Source organism: Lytechinus variegatus, chromosome 5 (assembly GCF_018143015.1).
Source record: "Lytechinus variegatus isolate NC3 chromosome 5, Lvar_3.0, whole genome shotgun sequence".
Taxonomy (NCBI): Eukaryota; Metazoa; Echinodermata; class Echinoidea; order Temnopleuroida; family Toxopneustidae; genus Lytechinus; species Lytechinus variegatus.
In genome coordinates this window covers 39679202-39691942 of record NC_054744.1, presented here as the reverse complement: position 1 = coordinate 39691942, position 12741 = coordinate 39679202, and the positions used below count along the sequence as shown (strand labels likewise).

Genomic DNA, 12741 nt, shown 5'->3' with positions numbered 1-12741 from the left:
ATCACTTTGAGATTTTAAAACTATTTTGAACTATACAGCATCTGATATCGATTTAATCTCGTTTTGCTTCTTCCTACATTTATCCCTTCTTTTGCATTTTTTTGGATAGGAAACTATATATTTGTCGTTTTAATTGAATGTTTTCATACAAATAAGTAGTATTTATAAAAGTGTACTGGTATATAAATTATATAAAACAAAACAAAAATAGAAATACGATATTAAAGTTGATACTGTTGCTAGCTTACATTTTCTTGCCGATGAAAAAAAGATTTATTTATCGTTAAACACTTTAATTCCAAATTTTCAAATTCATATGAAATTAGAAAATTCCTTTAAGTCGATAGGCCGGAACAAGAAAATGTTTCTTGAAGTATTGTTTAGATAAGGATTTCCTCTTTGGGGGAAGGAATAACTTCTGTGACGTTTGACGACTGCCCGAGGTGAACAATTATATTCTGGCAAGGTTTGAGAGGGTGACGAAACATAATCATACCCCTCCTCATCATCCCAATAATTCTCGCTTCAAAATTGATGATCTTAAGTGAATTCGTTCCCCCTTTTTCGTCCTTTGATTCCTTAGGGAGAAAAGCGGTATGGGAGAAGCGAGAGAAGCAACCCATCTCACCCGACGTCACTGCTATATCGGCCGAGTCCTGTCGCGAAACTTACATGAAAATATTATTCATTCATAGACTTAAAGAAGACTGCAATTACACGAGGAAAAGTGTATTGATATTTGCTTGAAATAGATTATTAAAAAACTTGTGTTTAACATAATTTTTATCAGTAATAATGCATTGAAAATTGCAAATAATCATGCGAGAGTCGTCATCGTCCTGCTGAACCATTTGATATCATATTGACAGATTAAAAATCACAGTTTAAACAAGGAAAGGATGATATAACTATATTTACCAACATATAATCCCAAATAGCTGAAAAAATATGAATCGGTATATTCACATCTTCCCCTGATAGTAGATAACGATGCCTGTTGGAAGAGTGACCATCGTCTTGTCCCCGCCAAAGATTCGGTTGCTATGTCAATTAGAAACCGGTGAATTCGTAATAAAATTCGGTTGATCTTGTTTCCTACTTTCTTTTATATATTACTTTATGATACGAGACGAAAAAGTGACTGCATGGCATGAAGAGATTGAAGAGAGATGCAAAGAAAATAAGTGGCGGTTATGGTTTATTTGAATAGTATTTGAGTGAGACGGAAAAGGGAGAATTCCATGATAAAAAGGGAGTGATAAATATGTGGAGAAAGAGGGTGATAGAGAGGGAAATAAGGGGAAACAGGAAAGAAAGATGGAAATGAAGAAAGAAAGAAAGGAAGGAAGGAAGGAATGAAGAAAGAGAGAAAGAAAGGAAGGAAGGAATGAAGAAAGAGAGAAAGAAAGGAAGGAAGAAAGAAAGAAAGAAAGAAAAAAAAAAAAAGAAAGAAAGAAAAAAAGAAAGTAAGAAAGAAAGAAAGAAGGAAAGAAAAAAGAAAGAAAGAAAGAAAGAAAAAAGAAAGAAAGAAAGAAAGAAAGGAAGAAAGAAAGAAAAATAGGAAGAAAGAAAGAAAGAAAGGAAGGAAGGAATGAAGAAAGAGATAAAGAAAGGAAGGAAGAAAGAAAGAAAGAAAGGAAGGAATGGAGAAAGAGAGAAAGAAAGGAAGAAAGAAAGAAAGAAAGAAAAAATATGAAAGAAAGAAAGAAAGAAGGAAAGAAAAAAAATGAAAGAAAGAAACAAATAAAGAAAGAAAGAAAGAAAGAAAGGAAGAAAAAAGGGGAGTGAGAGGGTGACAGAGCGACCAAAAAGGGAGGGAGAGACCGAAAGAGAGAAAAGAGATTGAGATTTGGAAAAGTGGGGGTGGGGGTGGGGTGGAGAACGATCAAGATAAAGTGGTATCCCGATGGATTTCGACTGACAGGCTGTGGGTTTAATCGCATCTTCCAACTCGCTTTAATTATCGCATCTATCCTCACTCCCATCACCGCTGAGAATTACGGTGGGAGAGACAGAGAGAAAGAGAAGAAAATCCGAAGAAGAAGTAGAATAAAAAGAAACCACTCTGCCTTCTTCATACGCCAGGCCAGAGAGAAGAAGACATGATCCACCCGAGATACCGACCGACCGACCGGGGCGAGACGGGCGCAGTGTCCGTGTAAAAGCTCGCTAATTGCACCGCCTGATTGCCATTAATACAGGTAACAGCATTACCATTGGGAATTCACAAAACCTCCTGCTTAATCCGACTCTTGACGTTAAACGTATACCGATAAAATAATGACTCTTGATTTTTACGTCCTTGCTACCCCGTCTTGTATTTCATTTGGAGTAGTAGTGTGTTGAACAACACATATTGAAGGGGCCAGACATGGCGTATATATATATATATATATATATATATATATATATATATATATATATATATATATATATATATATATATATATATGTATATATATTTACACATTTTTTTGGAGACAACTATTGTCTTGACTACCATAATGATTAGATTCCTTGAAAAGATAGTCCTATAGGAATATAAAATAGGAACAAATTAAGGAGAGCTCTTGATATAAAAATGATGACAAAATTTGTTTTATAAATGCAAGTTTTACTTTTACGTCTTTTCAATGGCGTGTTGAGTCAAAGATTTCGAGGGGGCGGTTTAATCGGGCAAAATTTATAAAAAGCTTCGAGCGAGTGAAGCGAGCGAACAAAATTTTTCGACATTTTTATTACACAATCCAATTTTGTGATACATTCAGAAAATGATCATATTGCACCCTTCTCTATTTGCTTTCTTTTCTCTCTTTTTTTCTCGGTCATCAATATAATTCCCCCCCATCTGTTAGCCAATGGTTGTTTTCCCTTGAAAATCCATATTATAAAACATAAAAATGTAATTTAAGGGTTGTTTTAGATATTCGTTTTAAATACATGTGATTGCAACTATTAATTAAATGTGTTCAAGCTTTAATCCTGATAATAATGGTATTTGACATGATTGATATTTGGTAAAGCAAACAGACTATCAAACAGAGAATCGCGATTTTCCTCTTCAATAAGTAAAAAAAGATTTAGGTCTATCGAATTCAAATGGCTGTCAAGAAACATTAATATGATCAAAATTTATATAATGATTAATAATTCATCAGCACGATTTCTGTATTCTTGCTTTTTTGTAATAACCCCAAATTTTGTTGAGATTATTATTTTTGGCAATGGTGACAAGCCCGTTTTTTCAGAGGAAATTTACTGAATTTGATTCTCCTTGACAAAAGCGATAGATCATGGACTGATGGAGGTGAAATAAGGCGAACCTTCCCTCCCCAAAGAAGTCTATCAATCCCCAAACCGTCGAAATTGTATTCCCATACGATAAAACGAGACAAGCCAGGAATTTACAAATAACAAGACGACGGACAAAAAATGTATTTAATATAAAATGAAATGATAACACACCCAAATCGGCACACTTTTACACTTTTATTGATTCTGTATCTATCTTAATATGTTCTTTATAAAATCTGTCTATGTCCTTCCCATTATCCTCTTCCCCTCTTTTCTATATTTCCTGTTTTGCTAATATGCACAATTCTATAATCTTACTTCTATTCTCACTCTGTTACATTTTGTACTTTAGATCCCGACTGATCAAGAGAAAGTGATCTCTCCCTGTATTTTCCCGTTTGGCTATCGCTCGCTTCCTCGTCAAATCTAGGTCCTTTCCTCTCTCGATCTTAACTTTCCTCCAACCACCCATCTTCTGTCCTCTATCTAGACACGTGATACTACCAGTACATCATCATCTCACCATCAGCATCATCATCATCTCTCACATCCTCCTAGGGTGTAATAACAACATCCTTCATCTCCCTCCGGTACGATGGACGGCATCTTCCTTACTTCATACGCCACCAGTAGATTAAGAGACAACAATCACAAATAGAGAAAGGTAGGGGGTGGGGGAGAGAGCTAAGGGGCGAGATTGGAGGGATTGGTATTAAAAGAGAAATAGAGAAAGAGAGGGGGAGAGAGGGGAAGAGAAAGAGAGGGAGAGAAGGTGAGAGAGAAAGGCTGATAGGAAATTCAAAATGGGAAGAATCACTCTATTTGAGCCAATTACCCAAACATTTTAGTCAACTTTCGACGATTCGTTTTTGTCACCTGTGGGAGTAGTCATTAGCGTGTCGGGTTACCCCTATCTTGCGTGGATGATACTAGGGGTAGTTGGGTGTGTAGACGGATGAATCGAGAGAGGGGGATAGAAAGCTATTGAGGCCGCCCGCTAGAGATCCCGAGACAGACAAATCAGTAAACTATATCCCAAGTAATAAACAATCGATCTAGCCCGTTAGGTGATTAATAATAGACAGAAATGAGAGTCGTTAAGTCAGTGCAGTCTTCTGCCGTTTCGCTCACCATGTCAAAACGGTCAAAGTGGGTAGAGAATCCACCCGCTTAAAACTCGATAATTCGCTGTAATGGGTGGAATGGGAGACCATTTACATCCCCGATGACAGACGGCTAAACGGTCTCTCTGTAAACTCATTTTACGTATGACGTCTTCCTATGAATCTTTTATACAAGTTAAACGTGTGATGATTAATTTCACGTGCTGTACTTTCGTCACACTGATTAGTAAAACATCAGAAATCTTTTCCCATTCAGAAATAGTCTTGTCCTTTTTACTTTGAAAATGATGCAATAGGGCGCTTACACTCTCTCATGCTTTTTAAGTTTTATGTTTTTGAAGGGATTAATTCTGATTGTAATGAAGAGACGAATTATGATTATGATGAAATGGATGTTGACGAAGACAACTATACTGCGACGAGGAGGACAATGTTAGTAACGGTGAGTGTTGATGATGACGATGATAAGGAAGATTGTTAGGGTGGTAGTGTTGCTGTCGATATATTTGATGTTGACATTGACGTCGATGATGATGATGAAGACGACGGCGATGACGATAATAACGACGACGATAATGATGATTTTGATGATAAAATTGATGATGATTAGGATATTGATGATGATGATGATGATGATGATGATGATGGTGGTGATGATGATGATTGTGATAAGCATGATAAAGATGGTGATAATGACCAGGCGTAGGAGGTATAAAAGTAGGAGGAGAAAAAGTGGGAGATGGGAGAAACTAGAAGATTATAATGAACATTTGAAAATCTATCATTATTTCACTAAAATTTTACATTTACTTTTACTAGAACAATGTTGTGATGTTAAAGGAAGAACATCGCTGCTCAAACAAAATGGCGCATAGATTTGTTATCAGAATTCAGCATGCTCTTCTAAAGTTTGGAAGGGTGAAGTGGCGCGGGGGGGGGGGTACACCCGTATGTTTTTAATACACATTACGCCTCTTTCCAAAACAATACAAGGAATCCATACGTTCCAAAACTTAATATCATCTCCAGCTAATGGAACGTGATGACACGAGGAGACTTTGTTTCATCATCACTGGTGTTTAAAGACGATCCACTGAGCGGCCGATCATCAGTGCCGTTTTGTTTACACTGATATTCATCTACTCAAGATAGCAGAAATGGCTATTATTGATAAAGGGGAAGTGATTTGAGTGAATGGGATGGTATAATACAATAGTTGAAAGAGAAATACAGGTGCGGTGAGAGGTTTCAAGTACTTTGGGGTGAAAATCCACCAAGGAACTATGACGTATACACTCATCAATTATTGAAAAGTGTTCGTGGCTATTGCGATTCTATCAAACATTGTGTAATACATTTTTATAGGTTTTTAATAGTCATCTTGGTTGATATTCCGACTTTTACTTGTAAGGGCTAATTAGCTAGGGCGTCGATCCATTTTTAGATTGGGAGGGGGGGGGGGGCAAAATCTTGAATCAACGTTCCAAAGGCACTCGATCACACAAAACAACAAACTCGCCCACACACACCCTCACATCGGCCTATATCATATTTTCAATCTTTCAAATTGAATCTGTTGTAATTAACATGGTAGGCGATATCAAATTGGATTGATTTTGAAGTGATTTTACCGCACTGTGAAGTGTTTTACCAAAATCTCTATTAAATTTTCAGGTACCCAACAATTCGATAGGATAAGAAGAAGGAGAAATGAGTTTGAAAGAAGTGGCGAATGACAGTTTTTATTTTGATTCCTTTAATTTTTCCTTTCATTTTCCCCCATTCCCCCTTTCTTTTGTTTCCGATCCCTTTATTCCATTTCACTTTATTGTCTTGTTACTCTCTCCTTTCTTTATCTCTTCCCCCTAATCTAGCCCATTATTGTTCCGCTCTCATTATGCTGCTAATGATGCTTTTTTAATTTTTATTCTAGTTGTCATCCACCTTTTTACGATTAAATTGAGCCAGTAGTAATAAGAGACATGATAATAGACATAATTGCACAAGGTTGTGAAATGCCGTCCGTCTTTCAAACTTCTGAAAATGTCCCAATCCAATCCTGGTACGATTTTGTAAAGTTTGAAGTTTATGATTAACCCAGATGAACACCAAATTAATTTAGGAATGCATTTGTAAAAATTGAATGTAGATCGTATATTCTTCGTTATGTATCATTTACCAAATATTTCTAAGAGCGTTTGTTTTCTAATCAGGCAATGATCAAATCGAAAAAATCTGTAAAAATACAACAAGAAGTCGGAAATGACAAAATAAGTTCGCAGACACATATGTATTTTCTTAAGAAAGAATGATTGGGTTCATGGCGTCATTTGCTTACACAATAACAAAAATTCACCCAAATATGGATTTATTCAAATCATACATCAGATTATATTTCAAAATATACAAAAAAGGTCATACCATTTGACCAATGAATACACATTTATAGATTGTGTCATCGTGATAACACACAATGATTGTTGAAAGGGAAATTAAAAAAAACCAAAAACAAAGTGATTGTTGGATTGATGAAAGATATATACCCTAAAAGTAATGCGCTGGTGACTTTTGATATTTGAGCGGTTAATGATTATAATGAGTTACTTAATTTCAGACGATAAATAGAAAGTAAGAAGAATGTCCATCGACTATCGTCTAAATTCCTTTCTCTCAAAGTTCGTAGCACGATCAGAGGCGTGTAGAAAGATGAGATGGGCTTTACTACTTTGTAATAATCGAGGAAGTCAAAGGACTAGATGATAGCCGACCAGCAGACAGGGATGGTTAAATACTAATTTTCTTGGTATTTAGCAGATTAGAGTTCATTCCCTATACTTTCTTTTAAGTTGATACATTCACTTCTTCTCATTCATCAATTCCTCCTCTTGGAAAGAAGTTTTGCATATTTCGTAAAAATGAATATTTGATTGTTTGTAGCAGGTTTACAAGACAGTTGCGATGACGATATAACTTTCAGGCTATCTATAACATGTATAATAATATGTTCGTACAAAAATAAAGAGTCAGTATTGTCCGATGTGTGTAACACACACACACTGCAAGTCTATATCACTTATAAACTCTGCATGTTATTCTGCCTCTGTTTTCGGATGATGACGATGGCGATGGTGGCTGCCCCGACGACCAAGCCGATGGTGGCGATTGCAATTCCAACACCACGTCCCTTGGATGAGCGTCGAGCGTTGAGCATACCGGGGTCGTTCTCGAACATGTCGTTGTGGTCATAACCGTAGGCTGGGTTGCCGATGAAACCGCCCATGCCACCCATGCCGTTGTAGTTTGCGCCACCGCCGAGCCCGACACCGTTGCCGCCGCCGCCCATACCAGCACCCATGCCGCCGTAGTTTCCGTAGCCCAAACCGCCACCACCCATGCCGTTATATGCCGCCTCACCGCTGTCGTAATCGCCCGAGTCGCCACCGGCTGCTTGTTGACCGGCCGCCTGGCCAGCAGCGGCGGCAGCCATGGCAAAGATATCGAAGTCAGCTGCATCCGGGGTATCGACCATGTCGGGTGTGTCAGGGGTGTCTCCGAACTCGTTGATATCGCCTCCATATGCGTTGCCCATCGCATCGGGTGTGTCCATTTGGTCGTTCATGTCTCCGTAGGCACCAAAGTTACCAAAGTTATCGAAAGGGGATGCCTGGAAACAGGCAAGGCATGCTGTAGGATGAATAATAGAAAATAGGACAAAATCATGTGTTAGAAAGACAGAACTTATACATGAAAGTTCGGATCATTAATGTCATTATGATGCAGAATAGGAATTTCCTATATTATATAAAAGTATAATCTGACAGAACGAGAACTGATATTTATATCGTATTAAAGGGCACACGTCGAGGAAGAACATAATGAAAATCATCGAAAGAGTAAATGAAATAGTTGAAATTGTGTAAATTCTGGAACACACTATTCAGGGCCCTGCGAACGATTTTTTTTAGTGGGGGATGCTGATGTAAATTTGACAAGAAAAAACAAGTTTCCCAGAGACAAACTATTGTATAAAGGCAGTCGAAGTCTAGAAAATCGACAATAAGAACAAGAACGAGAAATAATGTTCGAGAAAAAATACTACTAAGTTTGGTAATATACAGGACTTCTTGTTTATTTTGCCTCAGGACATACATAATGTCAGCGAATAGAAACAAACGAGTGAGCGGAGCGACTGACATTAATTTTAGGACTTTTTGTCTATTTAGATTAATTTGAAATGATTTAGGTGTAATTTTGATTGCATAAGGAAAGTAGAATAAAAACTTGTTGATTTTTTTATTTTTATTTTATTTATTTTTTTTTTTTTGGGGGGATTACCCTTAACACTATCCACCCCTGCATTCAGACATGATAGTATACATTAAAATAAAACAGGACAGCACTAATCAATATCTTCAAACTGCGATGTGCCTCCTCTTTCAGTTTAGATGCAAGAACATGTCGCTAGCTGGCGTAAGTCTACATTTGCAAAGTTCGAAATTGATTATATCGTTCCATGAAGTTAGCCTTGGAAATACATCACTGGGAAGCCTTTTGGATTTTGGGATACAACTGTGAGCTCTGAGGAAATTTATGCAGCTGTATGGTGTAGTCAGCTTTAATTTGCACCCTTAAGGATGCAGAGATTTACCCTTTTGGGAAGGTGCAAATTTGCTATTTTTAACGAAAAAAAAATCACCACCCAAAAAGATGCAAAGTTGCACCTTTCATACACCACAAAAGTTAATGAGGAAAAATTACTTTTATTAATCGAAGAGATGAATATGAAGATTTATGAAACAGTCATATCTCGCAGAAGTGATGAATTGGTATTACAAATTGAATAAATCCGTTGGAATCGAAATCATATAAAATCCCTCTCTTTCAACTCGTGCGTCATATGACGTTACCGGTTTTTTTCTGTCAGGAATACCCTTGAAATGAAACGCATCCGCACCTTGACATGGTGATGACATGTATATGAATATGAACTCTTTGGTTTTATTCAGGCATGGATTATCTGTGCTTCCATTTAGAATCTATCAGGTCACGTTCACTTAATAGAAAAAAATTACCACTTTCATATGGCAACTCTTACATAGATGACATTCAGAAAAAAGAAAAATGATGTCAATGTAACCCACGCAACCTACAAGTCTTAACAATATCTAAACTTCTGGGAAACATAAGTTAAATTAGACATGATGACGGCAGGTGAATGTCTATACATTTATGTTATACAGCCTGCCTTTATAACAGTATTGTAGTTAATGATCACGGGGCTACAATGTATACGATTTTATAAGTGAATAAGATAAAAAAAGTCCTTATTTCCAAACTTCTTTTTCTGATTCTCAAAAATCCGAAGGTTAGAAATAGTGAGGGAATCGTTAAGATGCAGGTAAAGAAAAATAACCTATTACTTCTTTCGCAATTTCAATTTCTTCCTTCCTCGCATGACAATATCTTTATCACATTTAAACAAAAATTATACACAATAAACAAAATTATCACTGTCGCGGAATTATAATCAGGGGGAAACTCTCTTTCACGACAATATTATATCATTTACAAAAAAGGATTTTAACTTCCAAAATAAACCATAACGATGGTATATAACAACGCGATAACTTTCAATCCTTCCAATTACATGTATATCTTATCTTTTCTTGACTATTATCATAAATGGAAAAGACTAAGAAAATAAAGGATTTCTCGATCTGTAAAATATTTTTGATAATCACAAAGTACCAGAATTAATGATATAGAACATGTGTTCTGAAAATGTTTTGTTTTTTTATTGTACACTTTGTCCGCCTTTAAAGTCATATCATCCATTGGATTTTCCGGTCAGACTTCCCATGGCTAATCAACTGCGAGACATAGGAATAAATTCACTTTCCTTCTTTAATCAAGCCTGCATTTATTTTAGTCTGCTCTGACAAATCGGTCACCCATGCCAGACTTCCTAGGGATATCTTTATGAACAGTCTTCCTATAAGATTCAAGAATTCTGTTATCACCCACCCTCAGAAAATTAACAGCTCGGTTAATTAACACGTTATGATACGTCCGTAACATTAATGTCGGTTGAATTAGTTTTGGTAGGGCTTGGGAGATTCGAAGCGAGGCTGCCTTTGAAGAGTTATCATCGAGTTGCCTTAATCCAAGACTCCAAGATTAACTTATATCACCACGCCCGAAGTTTCGATATGGCGAGCGAATTCATCCGAATAATTTCTTTGCTTCCATTCCATTCTTCTTTCGTTAAATTATCTTGCTTCAGAAGATAATAGCATGACATTACCATTTTTTTTCATGAAAGAGTACGTTTATTTAAGCTCGATTTATTTTTAAAATATTTAAAATTATGTAATGAAAATGGGAAAAATACGATAAGCATGATAAAGAAAGTAGGGGATTTGATCAGAGAGACAAATTGGAGTATCGAGGATGGTATGAATTCACCGTTCCTTTTTATTTAGCAATTTGTACTTATTTAACACCATTACATCCATGGTTAAGGAATTGAGTCCAAATGAGAAATTATTATTTTTTTTATTGAAACGCCATGACGAAATATACAACAAGCTACGTCAATAACATCATTCAGTATATAAAAGTCTCGGAAAAAGATTTCAAGCAGTATCAATCCATCATTAAAAGTTGTGTAAAATTTACTTGGGAGTTGCTTAATATGCAACTTACCAATTTCAGTCGTTCAAGTTGAAAATCAAGCAACTATATATTAAATAACCTGTCAATTTCTTCTCAACTGGACTTTGAATTAAACAGGTAAAAAATCAAAATATATTTCATTGTTATTTTTAGCCAGCTTTACTTACTTTTGCCGACATCACTGATAAATTATGTCAATACAAATCAAAGTTTTATTTACAAAATTACGACTTTCCTGGGTAGTTAACTGAGTCAAGTTGCCTTGCTTTACAAGAAACAAAAAAAAAATCCATCCATAACAATCATACCATTAAATAACATACACGTAAAAATAAAAGCAAGTTTACAATCGAAAAGTGGAGAAAAGGAAACATCTCAAACAAAATCAAATATTTTCTAAAACTGAGCCCAAAATTCATCATGTCTATAGAGATAAAAACAACGAGCACCATCTTTCCAATGTATATGTAATATAGTGGAAACTTTTTAAGATGATTAGAAGTTGAAAGACATCCGATTCCGAGATTTCCGAGGTCGTGAACACTGAAGGCAGTTTATACTTTATTTAAAGTACATGATGTTAGAATTAACAAAATATGTAATGATGATATTAATAATAATTAAAAACAACATTGAAAAGGATTCAAACAATCAAACTTACCCATAAAGACACATGAGAACAAGAATGTCTGCATTTTGTTCTGATTTGTAGTTTCCAAATTGGAAGAAAATATCAAGAAATGGTTTACACTTAAGTCCAGAAGGGATAGGACACAAAAAAAGTTTCCCAACTCTTGAAGAACAAGATATGAGAGGACGAGTTCGGGAATCAACCAAGGCACAAACTGATTCGTTTTACTGGGGATTAAGGTTTATATACCGCCTCAAAACTGTTCACCTCAACTCTATGACCAAGCCCCCATCTCCGAAATATTTGCCCCCTCCTTTCTACCCCCTCTCTCATTCACTCTTACTTTCTCCATCTATCCCTCTCCTACTTCTCTCTCTGTCTCTTGTGATTAGTCATCGTGTGTTGAAGGGAATCAGTGTCATATCCGTTGCTATAGGAGGCCTTCTGTGAGAGGGGTAAAACGGTTAGTTTTACTTATCAGTTTTACCCTTCCCCATTACAGTTGTTTTCAACAGAAGCTGGATCAAAGTGCGCCATCTGTTGGTGATTACATGCAACTTTGGAATTTGGGGGGAACGGAGAGGAAAAATCGAGCTGCAAAACCGCTTATGATAATGCAATTTATCTATTTTTTTTAGAAGGGAACTTCGGTGTGCATTCATGAGACTGTCAATTTTTATATTTTGAATCGATTGTAATTTACATCCACGATTCTTTTAATAGAAAGAAGAGTGAACTTTATAGCTTGCAGTTATACAAATACTAGGATTCAAGAACGATCTCCCAAACTTGTGTATTGTTACTTTTACAATTTTCCTTAAAACACAATGAGAGTAGAAGGCCCATTTCGAACAAAGCTACACTTCTCTTAAATTTCCATATCCATCCATAAACTTTTGAAACAATTTATATTCAATGTCTTTATTTTCAACACCTTTCGCCTTTTCTCTTTTACCTTGTTAATTGTCTGATGGTTTACATCATGTTACGCATATAAAAAAAACACTTCATATCAGT

The 12741-nt window shown here is 36.0% G+C and overlaps 1 protein-coding gene across 1 annotated transcript; it reads right to left on the bottom strand.

Annotated features, from left to right (window-relative positions):
- Positions 1-6702: 6702 nt before the first annotated feature.
- LOC121416121 (glycine-rich cell wall structural protein 1-like) lies at positions 6703-11956 on the bottom strand. The gene is made up of 2 exons (XM_041609583.1): positions 11755-11956; positions 6703-8102 (listed from the first exon to the last, which is right to left on the bottom strand). The coding sequence occupies exons 1-2, from the start codon at positions 11786-11788 to the stop codon at positions 7492-7494; spliced, it is 645 nt and encodes a 214-aa protein (XP_041465517.1). The 5' UTR covers positions 11789-11956; the 3' UTR covers positions 6703-7491.
- Between the last annotated feature and the right edge of the window lie 785 nt (positions 11957-12741).